Raw genomic sequence first — 19,945 nt, 5'->3', positions numbered from 1 at the left:
GGTATCAGTGCACTGAAAATACTACCCATAATTTCACCTATACTTTCTCTTTTACTACGCACTAAGCCATTAGTATCTTCATTGCTTCCAGCTTTCCCATTCACATGGTATATTTTCGGGAAGACAATGCCAAAGTAGCAGCTTCCATACCAGTGATCCGGCAATTTGAAATAAGCCTTGTCCCCACAAATATAATAAATTCCAGGAAACACAGGCTCTGACCCATTTTTGAAACCCCAACCTCCAATTACCTTGTAATTATGTTCGCATTCACTGGAACCAATGAAAACATTATTATAATAGCTAGTCTTCTCGCGGTGAAGACATAGCTTGCCTTTCTTTTCAAAATCCAGCAACAGAGCAGGACCCGCTCCACCAGATGAGGTGCCTTCCATGTTTTCTGCCCATTTTGGCTTTTTCTGACTTTCGTCATTAGCCTTCTTCTGAATTTTAATTCTCCTTTTCTCTGCCATGTTCAGGAACATCTTTTCCTGCTCACGCAAAGAACAAGTCAAGTTATCTCTGTGTGCGTCTGCTATGTCAATGTTCCCTATAGTCAGAAAGTAGTCTCCCATATATCTTATGGTGTCAGTTTTGGTATGTACAGGATTCAAGTTCCCACGTATAGGTAGTTCAGAAAAGATCACGTCATTGTTAGAGTAATAATACTGTAGCGGTCCCCTTTTGTAAAATAAACTAGCTAAAATGCTACAGGAAATTCCATAAGTTAATGGCAGATGATGGTATGTCACGCCTTCAGCCACCGAAGTAGGTAGCTTCATGCAGACATAGCAATCCTCAATTTCCATAGTCTCTACATAGTGTTTTAACAAGTTTGCGAAAACATTTAAATGTGTCCTGTTCTTCATGCCATGATAATGTAGTCCTTTCTCATCTGATGCTTCTAAGTCTCGTTTAGTTTGTCTCAATGCTCTCTCATGTCTTTCTACACTCTGTGTTGTCAGCTCTTCACTGTCAGTATTTACAACTTCAGTAGGGACAATGTTAGTATCTTTACTTACAGCAAAGGGAATGAAAATTGTTAATCCTATCCAGATAACTATCAGTACTACTATACTACATATACACACCTTGCAACACGTCTTAAAACGGCTGCAACTAGGTCTACCATTCACTGTTGAATCAGACATTTTAGCTCAGAAGGAGTCTCTTGAACCCCTCTTTGTTGCTTTACACAATTAGCTTACTTTGTGCAAATTCACGGTGGCTCGTCTTCCTCTTCAGCTGAGTACTCTGGGACAGGTTCTCCGTCACTCACGTCAGTTATATCAAGATCTTCCAGCTCCTCCAAAACCAGTGTCCATTCAGGAGACTTGTACTTTTTGTTTTGTCTTTTTATTCGCTCACTCCTTCTTTTGGAAGAGTCTTCTTCCTGCTCTGCTATTCGAGCACTTCTTCTTGCTTCTGCACGTTTTTCTTCCACTGTCTTTATTCTTAGTCTTAGTCTTTTTACAAACCTAGGCTCAAGGTTGTTTCTTTTCTTTATTCTCTTAGTTGGTACTTGGACTTCACTTTCTTTTCTTCTTCTCTTGTTCTCTTTATCTTGTGGTAATTCTTCTCCACTTTCTTCTCCTACTTCCCTTATCTGACTAGTTCCAGGGCTAGCATCAAATTCTTCTGCCTGGTTGCTAATCTGGCCTTGTTCAGGAATATTTTGTTTTTGGCTTTCAATTGTCTCTGTTTCTGTTTCTGTTTCCTGAACCCGTTTTTCTAACTCTATCTGATCCTGTTCAAGCACTTCGATCTCTTGATTTTCTTCTGCTCGAACTATTACTCTATGTCTCGTCTGTCCCTTATCCACATCAGGAGTTAATGGAGGAGTATCGAACACTTGCTCTGTATCCGGCACTTGTTCAATATCAGGTATTTGTTCAGTCTCAGGTACCTGTTCAGTATCGGGTACTTGTTCAGTCTTATTCACTGGATCTGTATCAATCACGTGCTCTGTCCCTGTCTGACCTTCTCCTTCCTCAGTTTTGATTTGGATCTCAAGTGGCTGAGGTTCTTCGCCTGTGCCTTGCTTTTCCTGACTAGTCCACTCTCTACCTTCACTAAGTCGTTCTCTTGTTCTGATAGGATCTTCGGTCAGATCAATCATCGGTATCCATTCTTCTGGCCATATGCTTGGCAGCTCGTCTTCAGCTACTCCTGGCTCAGTTTCCTGGACTTCTTCAGCAGGCTGGTTTCTTGGCAGTTCGCAGTCAACTACTCCTGGGCCAACGTCTGCTGTTCCTGCAACCTGACTGGTGCTGGGCTGCTCGTTGTCAGTTGCTACTGGTCTGGCTTCTTCAGGGTCCTCTGCTGGTTGCCCTGGTTCTTCAAATCCTTTGTCTGGCAATACCTTCTGGGTGTGTCCGGCGTGGATCCACTGGGGAACACCTGCGACTTTCACTGCAGTGGTTGTCACCAGGATTACTTGGCGCTTCTTTCCCCACCTGGGTGCCAGACAGCTTGATCGAGTGTGCTTCTTTATTTTGACCCAGTCTCCTGGAACCAAGTTGTGGAGAGGAGTCGTTGGATTAAGGATGCCGTCGTCTCCAATCTGGCGAGAGATAGAACGCACTTGGTCACCCAATCTTCTGCAGTATTCAAGCACCAAATCATCAGTAATACTCAACAGTTTGCTTCCTGGCACCCATGCTTGTCTCATCACTCTTCCCATAATGATTTCATGGGGACTTAGGCCTGTCTTGCGGTCTGGAACACTTCTTAGTCCCATCAGGACCAGGGGCAGGGCCTTCACCCAGTTCATGCCAGTAGCATCTGTCAGCTTTGCTAGTCTGTTTTTGATAGTTCCATTTACTTGTTCCACTATTCCAGAAGCCTCTGGATGGTATGCACAATGAAGTTTCTGCCTTATCCCAAAGGCCTTACACAGTTCAGCCATTATTTCATTGTGGAAATGTCCACCTTGGTCTGATTCAATAATGTATGGTATTCCGAACCTAGGTATCAGCTCTTTTAGTAAACACTTTGCTACTGTCAGTGCGTCACTCTTGGGAGTAGGGTAAGCTTCTACCCATTTTGAAAATACACAAACAATGACAAGGACATATCGTTTCCCTTCACAACGGGGCATGGTGATGAAATCAACCTGTATTTTTATAAAGGGGCCCCCTGACCTCCCAATCTTGCTCAGTTCAACCATGGTCCTCTTGCCTGGGTTCATCTGTTGACATGACAGGCACCTCTGGCAGAGGGACTCTGCTACCTTCCTGAATTTCTTGCTGTACCAAGTCTGTTGAAATACCAGAATCATGGCATCCCTACCAATGTGTGATCCTTCATGTATTAATCTTGCCATTGTGCCAAGCAAGTGTCGGGGTAACACAGGCATACCAGTTGGACCTATGATGACACCATCCACACGTCTCGGTCTACATCCATCCTCTTTCCATTTCTCTCTTTCTTGCCAAGGAGCCGACTCCTGCCACTCTCTCACCTCATCCCATGTAGGCACTTCCTCAAACACCTGAAGCTGGCAGCTGGTTCCTGGCCCCCCTCGTTTTGGATTTATAATATATCGATCTTTGGCACACCATTGAGCCACTCGATCAGCATAATCGTTTCCCAGTGATACTCTGTCCATGCTCCTTTGATGAGCAGCACATTTTACCACTGCCAGTTCTTTGGGCAACTGGATGGCCTCTAAAAGGTCATGAACAACCTTTGCATTCCGAATGGGAGTACCTGAGGAAGTCATGAATTCCCTCTGCATCCATAATTGGCCAAAGTCATGCACAACGCCATAACAGTACTGACTGTCAGTATACACTGTTATGCGTAAGTCCTTCCCAATTTTGCAAGCCATTATCATGGCTATCAATTCGGCTACTTGTGCAGACTTGATGTTATATAGATAACCTGCTTGTTCAATCTTTTCGAAAGACACTACTGCATAAGCAGCACTCAAGCCTCCTAATTCATGTCTTAGACAGGAACCATCCACAAATAGTTCTTTATCATGCTCCGGCAATGGTACTTCTTTTATGTCTGGGCGTGGCTTGGTACTGAACTCTGTCAGATCAATACAATCATGTTCATCATCATCCCTACCTTCCATTTCTGAGGGGTCAGGAAGTAAGGTGGCAGGGTTCAGAATACCGCACCTAACAATGTTTACATTTGCTGCGCCCACAAGAATCCTCTCGTATTTAGTCAGCCGACTAGGGGTGAGATACTGTGTTTTAGTTCTGGTCAATAGAATTACCACTCCATGTGAAACATAAACAGTCACAGGATGTCCCATGACAATGGACTCACTCTGTTCTAAACTTGCACAGGTAGCAGCTACTGCTTTTAGACAACCTGGTAACCCAGCAGCTACTGGGTCCAGTGTGGCAGAGAAATAGGCCACAGGCCTCCTGGTTGTGCCATGTTCTTGAGTCAGGACTGACAATGCGCAATTATCGCGAGTGTCACAGAAAAGGGCAAACTCTTTTGAATAATCTGGCATTCCCAATGCAGGGGCTGTACACAGACAGTTTTTCAGTCTTGTGAAAGCCATTAGACTTTCATCATCCCACTGTACAACATCTGGCATTCCTCTCGTGGTCATTTTTATCAAGGGCCTGGCTAAGGCTGCAAATCCCAGAATCCACTGCCTGCAGTACCCTAAAACACCCAGGAACATTCTGACTTCCTTTTGAGTACGGGGCAACTGCATCTTTTGAATTATTCTCACTCTTTCTGAAGTGACTTTTCTGACACCCTTTTCTATCTGGTGTCCCAGATATTTCACTGATTTCGCACAGAACTGTAGTTTGTCAGGGGACACTTTATGCCCTTTCTCACACAGGTGATTTAGGAGAGCAATGGTGTCAACTACACAGTCCCTGTGACTTTTAGACGCCAATAGAAGGTCGTCTATGTACTGCACTAATACAGAGTTCCCAGGTAATGTCAAAGTCTCTAGACATTTCTTCAAGATCTGATTAAAGATAGAGGGGCTCTCTGTATACCCTTGAGGGACCCGGTTCCAACAATACACGTGACCCTCGAAGGCAAATGAGAAAAGAAATTTGCTGTCGGGGTGCAGGGGTATCGAAAAGAATGCATGACACAAATCAATCACAGTGAACCACTCAGCATCCCAAGGAATCTGGTACAGAATTACTGCAGGGTTCGGGACAATAGGGCAGCAAGGAACTACAATCTTGTTAACCTTTCTCAGGTCCTGCACTACCCTATACTTGCCACTAGGCTTTTTGATGCCCATAATCGGTGAGTTGCATGGGCTGCCCATCACTTCTTGTATGATGTTTCCTTCCAATAATTTTTGTATCTCCAGAGTGACACCTGCTTTCACTTCAGCATTCATTCGGTAGGGCCTAGTGTTAGGATATACTGCATTGTCTTTGATGGCTATTTGTATGGGGTCCACATCTTTCATCAAACCCACATCTTTTCCAGTGAAATCCCACACTTCTGGTTTTACGGCTTCCTGTAGTTCTTGGGGCAAGTCCTGCAGGGTCAATCTTTTAAGTTCTGAGTCAGGTCTAAGCAACAATAATTTATAAATGCCGTCTTCATCTGGGGTCTGTATTTCGACACCCTTTGGTGTGCAAAAGATGGTACAGTTCATTTTACACAGCAAATCACGTCCCAGTAAATTTACTGGACTGGTGTCACAGACTACAAATCTATGCATCTGTTTAAAATTTCCAATTGAAATCTCCATTGGTTCGGTAACAGGAGTACTAATCAATTGATTAGATACACCTACTACTTGGATGTTTTCTCCCGAGAGGGGCAGGTTTGGAACGTCTACTGTTCTTACAGTAGAACGGGTAGCGCCAGTGTCCAACAGAAAGGTGACATCATTTCCGTCAACCTTTCCTTCAATATATGGTCCAGACTGGTCTACCGGCAAGGAAGCGCCAAGTACGCACTCCTCGTCCTCCCCTCTCAGGCCCCGTCAGTCCTGATCATTACAAAGGAAGGTATCATTCAGCAGATACTGCGAAGTTGCTGTATTTCTGTTCTCCCCGCTTTCCCAAACCTCTATCTCTTCATTTTCTGCCTGTCTTCCCCTGTATACCTGTTTGGGTGCTCGAGGCACCTGAACTGTTTTTACCTGGGGTTGAGTCTTTCTTGGTCTTTCTTTCTGCGTCTGTGGAATTAAATCAGGAGTTGTCTCATTAACATCGACTAATTGGGGACACTCGTTTCGCCAGTGTCCAATTTCGCCGCACTGATGGCAGGGAAATTTTTTCATAGCCTCTTCCCTGCTAAATTTGGGCCGGGGCTTTCCTCCACCCCCTCCCCCAGGACTTTTGTTCTCAGCATTTTTAACCATGTTACTCAATTGTTTTTCCTGCTGTTCTGCGAGCTTCACCTGAGCCCACATAACCTTCTCCTTAAGGGCCTTTTTCTTTTCTGCCATCTCGTCCTCGCAGTACTTAGCGTACCGCAGGACCTCATCCATTTTCTTAGTATGCCAACAGATTTTATTGTCTTTTATCCACTGACAAATTTCAGGTCTTAAACCATTTACAAACCTGTAAATAAAGTGTGTCATATCCTTCAGGTCGATGTTGTCAATACCACTGTATGTTTTAAATACCTGCAATAACCTCTCATAGAAGGAGTGCACTGTCTCGTCCCTTTCCTGTGTTGTTCTATCTATTTTTGTCCAATCAGTTTCCTTGGCGGGCACCTTTTCTTTCAAGTGCTGAATTACCTGCTCATATTTTCGCATGACTTCCTTTGATGGCTCCCCTGTGTCCTTGTCTCTGGGATACTCTTCACTGGGCCAATTTATGTTTATTTTACACTGGGTCCATAAATCTACTGGAACCACAATGTCGAAAAACCCATCCAGGTCTTTCCACAGACACTTCTGTACCTTCACGAACCTCTCCACTTGCCGGTACCAGTCAACTGGTTTCTCTCTTAATTTTGGAAAATCGTTCGTGAAGGACACAATATCTTGCCTAGACCAGGGGACATGCACATATTTCCCTCCTGGAACTTCGCGCATGGGGCATAACTGCTCAGGTTTTTCTACCTCTCTTAAAGCAAACTCGGGAGTCACTTGGCGGGAGCGAACCTCTTCCCTCTTTTTCGCCCACCTGCTTCTCCATTTTTCCACATCTCCCCATTTCTGCAGTACCCCCATTAATTCTTTAATCTGTAGCTTCTTTCCGGCCACATTCAGATGTTCTATATCCTTGTCTGAGAAGTCTGCTCTGTATGGTTTCTGTAAGGGTTTGGATTTTGAGATATCTACCCCCATACTAATTGCTGTTTCGGTCAGTTTTTCATGGAGCACTCTGGTGTTCCTTGTAAAGCTTTTACATATGAACGACAATTCTTCCTCAGAGTAGGTATTCAATCGATTCAACCCCACATTTCCTGCCATTAATTCTTCTATTTCAACCCTCAGCTTGTAGAGGTCTAAAGGCTTTGTTTGCGGAGTCTGCTTTTCTAATTCACGACTCCAACTCTCAATTTCATCCGGAGTTACCAGAGAGACATTCCTAGTACCTGTTGCTGTCTCTAATTTAATTTCCTTTGCATTAAAAGGGTTATACCTCAGCTGTGTTCCCTTTGCGGTCTGTTTGTTTGGCAATTCCAAGAATGCAACTTCAGACTCGCACTCACTGGACTGATCATCTATGATGATTGGTTCCTGTCTCGGGGTTGCTATGACTGGGGTCATGACTGGAGTAATCGGATTTCCCTGACCATTTCCGTATAACGGGACCACCGGTCCAATAGTTACTGGAATAGTCAATGCCTCAGGACTGGTATTTATCTGAGAAATTTTCTGAATTATTTCTGTTCTTTGTCTAGCTAGAGCCTCTTGCTCCTTTTCCACTAGTACCCTTCTTAGAGTTGTGTCATGTAATATCTGTGGGGTCAATGGAGGAGTAAAACTCGGGGCAGTAGGCGGAGGAGTAAAACTCGGGGCAGTAGGATGCGTTTCACTTGGTCCTCCACCATAATTTGGCTTCGGGAATAAAGTTCCAGTATTAAAGGACCTGCGCTCTTCCCCATATGGAGGTTGAACAAAAGGCAGTCCTGAATTCGATGGTTTCTCTTCGCTTTCATACAAGGGTCTGGGGAAAAAAGTTTTTGTACGTGAATATTTTTCTTCCTGACTTGCGGGCACTTTGGGATATATATCCCTTGTTTCCGCCAGTTCGGGTTTCTCAGGATAGGGTAATACTTGACCACCCCCTCCCAGTCCCAGGGACCTGTCTTCTTCCTTTTGGAAGGGGCGTCGGGGAACATCTCCTACACTGGAAGGTCGGGTTCCCTCATTGTAAGGTGGCGGACTTCTGGTACAGATGTCATCTATTAGTTCATCATCTGAATCCCCTAGGGCCCCCCAATGCTTACATTTTTCAGTACTTTTCCCCCCCGCTGCAGGGTTATGACATGCCGGCATCATGGGAAACAGACCCTCAACAATCATGCTCTGCCTCCACTGTTTCATCCTTTTATCCCTGGACTCCTGTTTCAGCCTGGGGTACCACTTGGTCAAACCCTTGTCCATTCGGGGTCTTTCTCTTTCAAAAGCCTCAATCTCCCATTCCTCTAATGCTTCATACTGCGTTAGTCTCGGTCTGGGATGCAGTTCATTCATTCGGGTTCTTAAATTAAATAAGATCCTACCATTGAAAGTACCATCTAACGGAAAAGCCAATACTCCGTCATCTTTTGTGTACTTCACCCAATTCTCCAGCCACACACAGGTATTGTACCCTCGGTCAAACATCATGAATGAGGCAGGAGTATTGGGTGCTGGGACAAGAACACCTTCCCTAGATTTAATGGGTTTGTCCGTTTTAAAATAATTTTTCACCTTATTTACAAGGGACATTTTTCTCTTGGTTCCGTACATAATATCGTATCTGTTAGCCTTCCACTGATCCCTTTCAAACCCTAGATGCCTTGGATCAGGTCGCGTCTCTGTAGTCCGCGAGTGCCACATACGACTTCTGCGCTAACTTTGTTTACAAACTACCTCCAATCAGAATGCGCTTCAGAAAATTCGTGCAACCAATGGGTGCGCGACACAAAATAAGCTCTGCCAATGGGTGCGCGGCCCCTTCGTGAGACAGTTCCCACGCTCCGGCGCTCACCCCTCCTTTACAATTTCAGCTCCGCTACCCGCCCGCTGTTTCTACCAATCCCAGCGCGGCACAGAGTGACGTCAGAGGCGCTTCTCGACTGACTCCCTCCCTTCACAAGGTAACGGAAACTTTCTTACTTTTAAAGTGCTCAGTGCTTGGTTATTTTACAACAAATACACATTTGCCACAGTGCTCAAGTGTCTAGACAGAGATAGAATTCTATTACTGCAAGTAAACTACTTCCATTTACTTTTCACTTGCTGCGGGCAGATCTCTTCCGCCTACCCTTCACTCTAGCATCGGTGAACCTGTTATTCCCCTAAACTCATCCACTTCTTTCCGGGATATGTTCCGAGTTTAAGGTTTCTCAGCGGACCCCTCTGCTTTCACGCTAGCTCCGAGGAACCTGCTACTCTTCCGATGTGACCCTTACTAGGTTACGCCACTATGGGAATTTTGCCAATGAACCCCGTTACTGTCATTTATTCACACATGTATTCAGAAAACCCTAGTTAGTGCTTCCCGGTTATCCTAACCTGCACCTAACTTTCCTCGAACCTGTGACCTCAGGACAATGGATTCTATTCACCACTTGCCCTTTCAATTCCCCGGGGAGTTCGGACAACACTTAACAAGTCGATTTACAAATGCATTGATTAGTACATATAACAATATAAGAACAAGAATAATGACAATACAGTAATTCATAAATTTCAGCAGCGTATTCACAAGAGAGTGATCAGTTCCCTCAGAACAGCCGCTCTTGTAGCAGCATTAATATAATAGCAGCTTCCGACTTAACTAGCCTAACTAGTCCCTGCCTTACTCTCAACTAGTCCCTAACCATCCTCTGATCTACCAGAAAAACTGATAGAGCGCGCGAGGCCACCCGACCAATAGTTTTCGCCGTTTCCGGCTTCAGGGCCCATATACTTTTCAAATCACCATATACATCGATCAGGTGACTTCACGAGCTCTACCAATTTGGTGTGTGTGTGTTCCCTGCTACCAATTCTCAGTGCACCCGACTTACCATCCACCGATGCAGGTGCCTAATGACCACAATGAATCAGGGAGCTAGCTGTAAAGGAAAGGCAACAAAATACAAACCCAACCAATAATATTCAAATACTGTGTAAATGACCACGGACAACTGGAAGTTTTTAAAATGTTTATCTAAAGTTCAGTATTTTCTTGCATGAGATACAGTAAAATAAGGCAATCAATAACCAAGATAATGTAAATCACATATGCATAAAGAAATAATGGCAGAGTAATCATCAAAGTACTAATAAAATGTAACGAGAAAAGATACTTATGCAAGTCAGTATTATCTAAAACAGTGATAGACTAAGTGTGTGTGATTATAGAAGAACTTATAATGAATAACACGCTTCACTTAAGGTGAAAGGGCCTTTGAACAACCTAGGCAACGAAGTTCTAGACCATATCAGGAAATGACACACTGCTATGCAAAATATAATTTCTAACAAATGAGAAGACATAGAAATAACTTTGCAAAATTTTAAATGACTTTCAATAGTTGCGGAAAGGCATGGAAAATATCACATTTGCAATGTTGAACTTTATTGAAGCAAAAGTTAGAAATTCAGAAGGTGCAAGAATTTCAAGAGATTTCGGAGCAGTATTTACCTAGAAAGGTGTGGAAACCAAACCCTGGCCACGGGTCAGTTAAAGTCAGGAAACCCTCAAGGAAGGATACCCCTCAAAGGACAGCAGGTGCAGAATGGACACCCAGGACAGGACAGGATACCCTCGGAATAAGAGTCAGGACAGGACCTCAGGACAGGACAGCAAACCCTCAGGACAGGACCCTCTTCAGGACAGGACCGGAACCCACAGTTAGGAAGCAACGCCTGCGCTCCACCCGTTCTGCAGATATCGATCAAGACCCCGATTGGGTCAGCGAACTCCCAGCTAAGTGCCTTGCCAGCACTTTAAGGTTCAGTAAAACCTTAGTCTATGGTCAAATTCGGACAGAGTGCTCCGCAGCTCTCTGTATTTTCAGTCACCTATTGAGTGCGTTGGGTCAGTGACAGGTCAGCTAAACCAGACAAGTCGGACGGTTCACTAGGTGAACCCAGGGTAGATATACAGTTTTGGGACAGTGTACCACCCCCCAATGTTGCAAAGTGTCAGAATCCCTCAATTTCGATTGGTCCTAAGGTAGGATTTGGGTAACACACCAATCACAATATGCGATTTGAAGCCTTCATTTACATATTTTGGGACCGCCTAGCATGTTTGGGTTCCCATGAGCTAACAGTAGCACATCAATACATTGTAACATATAAGAAGCCACATTCGCTGTTCTCGCAGGGCAGAGGTGACTTTCTCAGGAGCATCTCGCCCATCACTGCCAGCTGGCTATGTTCCATCAGCCAAGGTCCCTCGTGCTGCCGAATGTCGCACAGGCGCAGAAGGGACCTCCAATATGGCTCTCCTCTCACTCAGACCCCCATTGCCCGCGGTACATGAAAAGTAAGCGAAAACAAATTAATACATAATAATGTCATTATGAAAACACATCGCAGGGTTTGTACTTTTAACTCATCATCAAGAAATAAACTTATGCAATTTAAATGTTAGCTACATTTAGACGAAATACAAGAGCAGTGGCACGAGCAGTACCACATGATAAGCACAGCTATGAATTACGCATGCGCATAACTTTCCCTCCACTTCTGCAGACGCGTCAGGACACGTGAGTGTGGCTGACGCATGCGCAGTAACTAAAATACAAGCGGCGGCCATTTTTAGAGGACATGGATTAATTTCATTAGAAATACACATAGGCAAGCGTCTCAAACTTTACTCAAACTTAATATAAACGTTAGTAAAACATACACGGGTTACCTTATTACACATAAATGAGGTTCTTGATTTCGGCAAGCCGCAAAATATGCGAAGCTTTGCTTCATCACCGTCACAAGCATGGCGGCGCAGCGCGGCCCCCCTCCCCTCTAGCGCCGCGGCGGAATTACTACCAAGGGGTTAACTTACAATTTGTATGCACCTTCTTTGTGCAGGAGGTGCTCTTGGTTGTTTTATAAACTACATTTTAAAGAAGTGAAAATATCAAGGTCTATAAAAATACATATGATAGAGTCTAGGCCCAATTCAAGATCTACATTAGCAGAGGAAAGGCGGAAATTAAAGGATCACTACCAATTTCATGTCATAAGGCAACCTGGACAGAGTATGGAAGCTTTGCTTTGGGACACCCTTGGAACATCATTCAATATATTACCAACACTGCACCAAAAGCGCTTGTTATTGCCTATTTCTCTATTTATTTGTCTAAACCTCCACTCCAAAAATACTACACCTCAACCTGCCTGGACCTCACCCCCACCTGTATGTCCAACATCCACATGAAGCCTAGGACCAACAAGACAAAACGTCTGTTTTGCAAAGATAACTCTGGTTTTTAATATTCCTGCTGGAGAGAGTTTTGTCTAGTGGCAGATCGAAGTTTGTCTAGTAGCAGTCTTGACTCATCATAAAATAGCATAGCGCTGGCACTGGCAGCAGGGTGCCCTGCAGCCCCTGTCTTTGGTGGAGTGGGAAAGAGACCTAGATTGGTGTCAGCGAGAAGAAGAGACAGTCTACGAAAGTAAGAGATGTGTCAAGAAGTGGGAAAAGGTATAGGCGCCAGGGCGCAAATTCTGGGGGCTATAAAAAGACCGAGACTGGCACCTTGGCTTTGTTGGTTAAGCAATGTATGATAAACCCTCAATGTATATTCTGCTCCAGTTCCAAATTATATTGGCTATTGAGCTAGTGCTCCTTACATGTTATCCCTTCTTTCTGTGAATTATAATTGTCACAATGTGACCCAGTGATGAACATTCTTATTTGTCCATGATTGAACTGCCAAATGAGCCTGTTTAATAAAAAGAGTTTTTTTCAAACAAAACAAACAGGATAGAGGGTTAATATGCCTGCTAGCAAGAATGTGCACTAGCAGATTAAAGACCTGTATCTTATGTGGAGAAGCACAAATTCTGGATTGAAAATGTACCACAGTGGCTGGATTGGCTTTACTATTAAGAATGTCTTTCCACCAAAACAAACCCTTGCTGGCATCCTTGAGATAATGACAAACTGGAGAAAAAACATAATGTTCTAACCTGTACTATGCAGCTCTCTAATGACAGTTATAGATGACTGTGCTATATTAGAATTGTAACCTATGAACTGCAAGTAACAAAAGGTTCTCTATAACAAAAACAGCAACCCACTGAGCTATCCATATTAAATAAAGTTATTTAATCTGCATTGGTCACGTTATTTGCAGCAGACAAATTAACCCTCTGAATACTTTCTAATGAGTCAAAACTTCCACTAGACAAAACTGATCTCACTCCAGCAGGAACAGTTATCACCAGACTTATCTTGACATGTTTATTGTTGTCTGAAAACTGCTGAACACACAAGGAACTCTACAGCAGCTGGTTTTAAACCTATAAGTTATTTCTAAACATTGAGGCCCCTCAGTTCAGCCCCAGGTGCGACTGCACTGGTCGTACTGCCCTAAAGCCGGCCCTGTGTCTACTTTTGCTCCCTGCACCAGTGAGCTCTCCAATCACTCATTAACTGTATTGGTGCCTGTAACACTCTCCTGTATACTGCTACCTTTTGGGTAGGCTCATAATATAATTATAGCACTATGTGTATACATACATCTATTGAACTGTGACACTTGAGCTCTTTATTTTCTGATTTCTTTTTGTCTAATTTGGAAATTCGGCTGTATAATTTTTTATAGAAATGTTTACACAAGAAAGTTACATTTCTCTTACAGAATTTAAAAAAATAAAGTTATGTTAAAGTTATGAACATTTACATTTGATGGAACTGAGCGGTTACTTGGTGTACAAACTGAGTAGCTACTCAAAGCATTAAAAAGTTACACACCCATAAGGAGAATTGTTGAGATGAGAATCTTTATCCTGTTGTTACTAACAGCAGCAATGTAAAACTAACTCCTAATAGGGTCCCAATATGCCACACACATCCACAGCACCTCTGTGTTGCTCTATATGTAGGTGAGATATATATGCATAGTGCAAATCTAGCCAAAAGGCAGAGGAGTGCTGTACAGAGTCGAAGGCTAAATTATAGTCAACATGTGATTGGACAGGTGTCACATTTCTAAAAGCGAAAGTGGACAGTTATTGCATCATGATGGACTGTCCTTTAAAGAGGTGAGCCTTCAGCTCTTTCCTAAACTGAAGCAGGATTGGGGCAATCCTAATAGTTTGGAGGGTGTTGTTTCAGATCCTACGAGGCATCCCCTCGGCAAAGCAGCTCAAGAATCCCAACAAAACATACTCATATTGGTCAAATTTTGCTGACCAAAACTCATTTATAAAGAGACGGCAGAATAATCCACCTGTGTCAATTTATCATAAATGTAGGGATAGAGAGAGTGGCATCACACTGTGACTCCCAATGAAATGACAGGGGCTGACTTGTTATCCCACTGTATAACTCATCAACAGCCTCCTATGACCTACCGAGAGACTAGGGATACTACATGGATGTGTGTGTGTTTGTATTTTATAAAGCGCACTTTTACCCAGAGGTCTCGTAGCGCTGGATAAGAACCACAAAAGGGAAACTGGGCTCTTTGAGCCCTATTTCCTTGGTGCTCTTAATGCAATCTTCATGAACCACAGATCTAGAATAGCAATGGCATAGCTGATGGCAACCAAGTTTATCAGCAGATTTCTGTTCCAAAAAGTGTACTGTCCTTGAGCTAAGTAACAGAGCTCAGAATCGCGTGCTCCAAGGTTCTTTGCTGAGATGAGTAACTGAAGCTTACCAAGTGTTACCCTTTCCCTGCCATTACAATGAATCAGTTCACTTAAAAAAGAATGTATTTCTCTAAATGTTTTTTGGTATACTTAGTAGGATAACACATATATTTGTAAAACAATAAAGAAGTAATTTGCAGATAAAAATCTAACTTTAACTAAATCCTGTTTCCCTCTCTCCATGAATTGCCTCCAATAATTGATTGTGCATTCCAATTGAGTATTATTGAGGGATGGGAATCCTAATAGAGAGATCTCTGGACAGCAGATACTAATATCATTATGCTGCAGAGCTCTAACTGAATTATTGGTTTGCATGATGTTGGTTCGACGGAATTTCGTCAGGAGAATTGGTCTAGCTGTGATAATACTGTATTTGTATAGCAATTCCTGGTACTCACTGGTTAACTGGATTGGGTCCCCTATAATCAGCCCCTCTCGGCACGATTCAAGATCCATTGGAGGACCAAGTAAATGAACCCGAAGTGTAGTGCCCGGAGTTAAAGGGCTAAAATAGTAAATGGGCCCAGTGGTGCTACAACACTTGCACAAATATATGAGTTCTTACCTCTTTTTGCATTTCTCTTGGGAAAAAGAAGATGGGGAGAGCAGAAAGCCCCATCACACTGCCTGCCACAAGAAAGCCCATCCACCAGGCACCCACCCATCGAGGATCCTTTGGAGTGAGAACAATGTCAGCTACAAAACAAATGAAACAATACATGTATACATTTCATATATTGTACAGTAGAGGCTGCAAAATATACTGACTACAATTACTTTTCTATCTAGCCCACTACACCGATTTCAAGGATGAACATGAGAAAAAGTTTAGAAAAGGGATTTTATATTTACAATAGCATCTTCAATTGGGAGAACATGGTGTCTGCTTTGAGCGCATAGGGAAGTGCAATCCTTCAGAAGAAAGTGCGGGCTCTTCAAAGGGCAGCTCTTTAAAGCTCAGAACAGGGATTTCTGACTCTAGTCTTAGAGGGCCATATCTATACCAGATTTTCATGACATCTAGATAAAAAGATTTACACACAAGGACCCCTAATGGAATTATTTTACATACTCAAAGGTCATCCTGAAAATCGAGCACTAATCAGGCCCTTCTAACACTCATGTTGGACACCAGTGTCAGAGAAGTAATGTACAACTCTGACAGTTTAGCATTTCTAATAACTGTGCAGGCACAAGGTATGTGCATGGTCTTATGTGCTACATGATGGCTGAAAATTTTTTGAGAATCCGGCTACAAAAACTCAGAGCATCCTATGTGTATGCTGAGTGGTTGTCCAAAGAATGACTTGGAGAAAGTCATAGCGCACCAAAAGGGTGTGCAATCTAATAACAACCCTTAATGAAGGTTGCACTTCTGAATAAAAACACCAACAAAATTGTGGTGCAAGAATATAGAGAACAGACTATCTAGAGAGAAAATAGCAAAATTTAAGTGCAGTTAGGGAAGAATAGATTTACTATTCCTGACTCAACATCTATGTACCATGAAGATATATGTAATGCATAGGTACATATTGTAGAGTTAGAGCTAGACTTACTACCTGGTAATATTATTTTGGAATATCTTGTTCTCGATATTGTGTACCGCCAATAGTATGGGTTCAGAGTGCACACCCTTAACCCTATAAGTGCAGGTTTCTGACAATGGATGACTCTCACACTTCCTCCTCAGTTCGTGTTGGCCGTTGGCCGGCACTGGGGAGGCACTTAGAGACCCTTCTGGTGTAATTGCAGTAAATGTTCAAGCAAAGCAAGCCAATGGTCTTTTATTTCTTTCACTGAATCAGTGCTCAGGAGCTATCTCCCCCCCAGGCACTGATTCTAATGGGAGAGGTATTGTTAGAAATGGAGGATCTTCCTTTTCCAAAGGTACCTCTGCCCAGTGGATCCCTGCTGGGGGATTGCCACAAGAGAGCAATTCCAAGCAAGGATCCACCCACTAACCACCAGGGATAGGGGAGCAGCTCTTTGGGCAAGGGCTTGTGCTCCCCATGGAATTTCTTTATAATGCAGTCTTTTACTACCCCCACCCGAGCCCCCTCAGAAGTTTGCAGGTACCAAGCGGGTGCCTAGCAGTGCAGGCGGTGTGCCATTGTTGCTACAACCCCCCTCCCGAAACCCATGGTGTTATTAGTGATTACACAGCATAATAAACTCGGTTCCTTCCAACACGAGGGATACTGAAACTTTATTTTTAATTATTCACATTCATAACCTTTGGTCAGGGTGGGCCTTAGCACGCCCATACCTCTGAGGTTTACACCTTCCTTACGGTCCTGACGAATGCCTGGTTAAGTACAACACATAGGCAGAAACATGTTGACCACATCTTAATGAACTCTGCTGAACAATTTATTCAGCTTTGATGTCCTACACTCTGTTTTTATCTGTGTCTGATTGGACCCTAATAAAAAAATAATTTTGACACAATCAGACATTTTTATTAATCACTTTCACTATTCACCAAACACAAACTACCAGCTCCGCAGTAATTCTGGCTTTGAAGCACACCAGGGTGGCATTCAGCCTCTCCTGGTGGGGCCCGATGATGAAACATGTCACCAACTAGGTTGGTGAGTGAGGGATTTATTAAGAACCGAGTTGGAATCTACTGTTGTGCTCCTCTATCATAAAAAAGGCACACTCTTTCTTAATTCTGATTCACCAGTGGCCTACTCTTCTTCAGGTAGGATTATATCAGACCCACAAAGAAATCTGTGAAATAACACTGAGGCAGTAGAAGCAGTAAAACAGAATTTCACATGTATTTCCCACTTTGCAATGAACAAGCCATAGTTCATTGCCCATTATGTCTCAAGAGGTAAACAAGATATCTTAAACAGGAGCACAATTTTGAAAATGGTTGGGCCAATGATGAGCACTAGCTATATTAATGCCATACACCTGGAGTCAATGGAGTTTAGTGAAAACCCAAACTTAAGATGGAGAGACACTACGATTACCACCTTGTCTTACCCGGAGCTTGCTAATCTTTTTTTTACATTTTTTTGTTTCGTAGTTTATTTATTTTAGGAGTTTTATATAGCGCTGGCCAGACCAGAGCGCTTTACAACAAATTTTAATACAAGAGTCACACAGGTCCCAGAGTGCTGTGCCACATTGAGGAAGGGAGTCCTGCCATAACTTCGATGAGTGCACATTGTCATTGGGCTGAACCTCTTTCAGGGAGGAGGGAGCGAGGAGGTACAGGGAGCGGGACAAGGTAGGTCTTAATGACTCAGTGTCAGGGTGCTGTATAGTGCATACTTGTTCGCTTTGGCGTCGGTTCTCAGTTCGGGAAGGCACAGTTGAGGAAGAGGACTTTTAGGCATTTCTTGAATTTTACAAAGGAAGGGATAGTCCTGATATCAGCTGGGATGGAGTTCCAGATTTTGGGAGCACTCCCAGCAAAGGATTGAATGGCTGTTGGCCTTCTTGAATTTGGAGGCCAGGTAGTCAGGTTTCCCCGTGTGCAGGGCTTTGTGTGTGAGGCAGGCAGTTCTGAAACTGGCGTGCATTTCGACTGGTTGTGTAGGAAGGAGGAGAACCAGTGTAGGAACACCTCATCTGCACCTACCCTTTCTTGGAGAGCCTTGACGAGTAGCTCGTGGCCAACCGTGTCAAAGGCTGCTGATAGGTCCATGAGAATAAGTAGACAGCATTGGTCAGTGTCAAGAGACTTGGGGATGTCGTCCACTATGCTAAGGATCGCGGTCTCGGTGCTACAGCTTTTTATGAAGCCTGATTGGTGAGGGTCTAGAAGGTTGATGCTGTTCATGTGCTGAGTCAGTTGTAGGAGAATGCACTTTTTGAGGATTTTAGATAGGAGGGGAAGGTTGGATATGGGTCTGAAGTTGTTGAGGTCGTTGGAGTAGAGGCCTGGTTTCTTCAGTAGTGGCGTGACTTGGCCGACTTTGAGGCAGTCTGGTATGACGCTGGTTCTCAGGGAGCTGTTTATGATGTTGCACCAGAACGGGGCTAGGGAGAGTTTCAATTTTTTAGTCCATTGGGTGGGTATAGGATCTAGGACGTGAGATGCGGTTTTGAAGGTGGAGATCAGTTTGAGAATCTCCGCTTCAGGAATGGGGTTGAAGGATTTCCAGGTTTTTATGAGGTGCTTACGTGTGCTGACTTCGGCCTCTTAGACTGGGCATTTGCAGGGGGAATTAAGGTTGATGTCAAGTTGGAGCTCAATCTTGATGATTTTGTTGTTGAAGAAGTTGGTGAAGTTGTCGCACAGGTATTTGTAGGCGCACACTGAGGTTTCAGAAGGCTTGGAGGTTTGTTGCGTGATGATGTTAAAAAGTTATTTTGGACAGTTCTTCGTGTTGTCCAGAGCAGTGCAGAAAAGTGTTTTTTTTTTCGTTGTAAATGTGTTCTTTGTAATTCCTTCTGGCTGCTTTGAGTTGTTCATGTAGGCATGGGGAGGGGTTGTTCCTCCATAGTTGTTCTATAGCTCTTAGTTGTCTTCTTTCTGCGTTGATGTCTGTGTTGAACCAGGATCTGGATGCAATGTTCCTGGTTTTTTTATTTCAGGGGGGCTCATTGGTCTAGGGTGGATGTCATAGTTGTGTTGTAGTGAGAGGTGAGTTCCGTGGTAGAGAGATCATCTGTGGAGGTAGGAAAAAGTGAGCGTACACTTTCCTCTAGGTCGGCCAAGGTGATCTGAATTAGATTTCTCGTCCATATTGGGAGGTCTTGAGTGGAAGGTTTTTGCGGAATAGGATTAGGTGGTGGTCGGATCAGTTGACATGTAGGATTTGGTCAATTGTGATTGTGTTGTGTTGGGCGATAATGGCGTCTAGGATTGTTCCTTTGTTATGGGTTTCATTGGAACAGTGTTGGGTAAGGTTGTTGCTGTGCAGCAGCTCATTCAGGTTTTGGATTAGCGAGTTGCTATTTTCATTCCAGTGTAAATTGAGTTCGGCCAGAATTAAGTTATTTGTGTCTCGGAGAGCACAATGCGTGATCAGG

General features: G+C 43.6%; 1 protein-coding gene across 1 annotated transcript in view; it reads right to left on the bottom strand.

The window, feature by feature from the left end:
- Positions 1 to 19,945, bottom strand: part of LOC144773529 (solute carrier organic anion transporter family member 2B1-like) — a 442,157-nt gene that overhangs the window by 207,267 nt on the left and 214,945 nt on the right. The window contains exon 7 of the mRNA XM_078658590.1: positions 15,516 to 15,646. Within this exon, the coding sequence (XP_078514716.1) occupies positions 15,516 to 15,646 (131 nt within the window). The remainder of the gene's footprint in view (positions 1 to 15,515; positions 15,647 to 19,945) is intronic.

Source organism: Lissotriton helveticus, chromosome 8, assembly GCF_964261635.1.
Source record: "Lissotriton helveticus chromosome 8, aLisHel1.1, whole genome shotgun sequence".
Classification (NCBI taxonomy): Eukaryota; Metazoa; Chordata; class Amphibia; order Caudata; family Salamandridae; genus Lissotriton; species Lissotriton helveticus.
The sequence above is the reverse complement of the archived record's forward strand: the minus strand, read 5'-3'. Positions and strand labels throughout refer to the sequence as shown.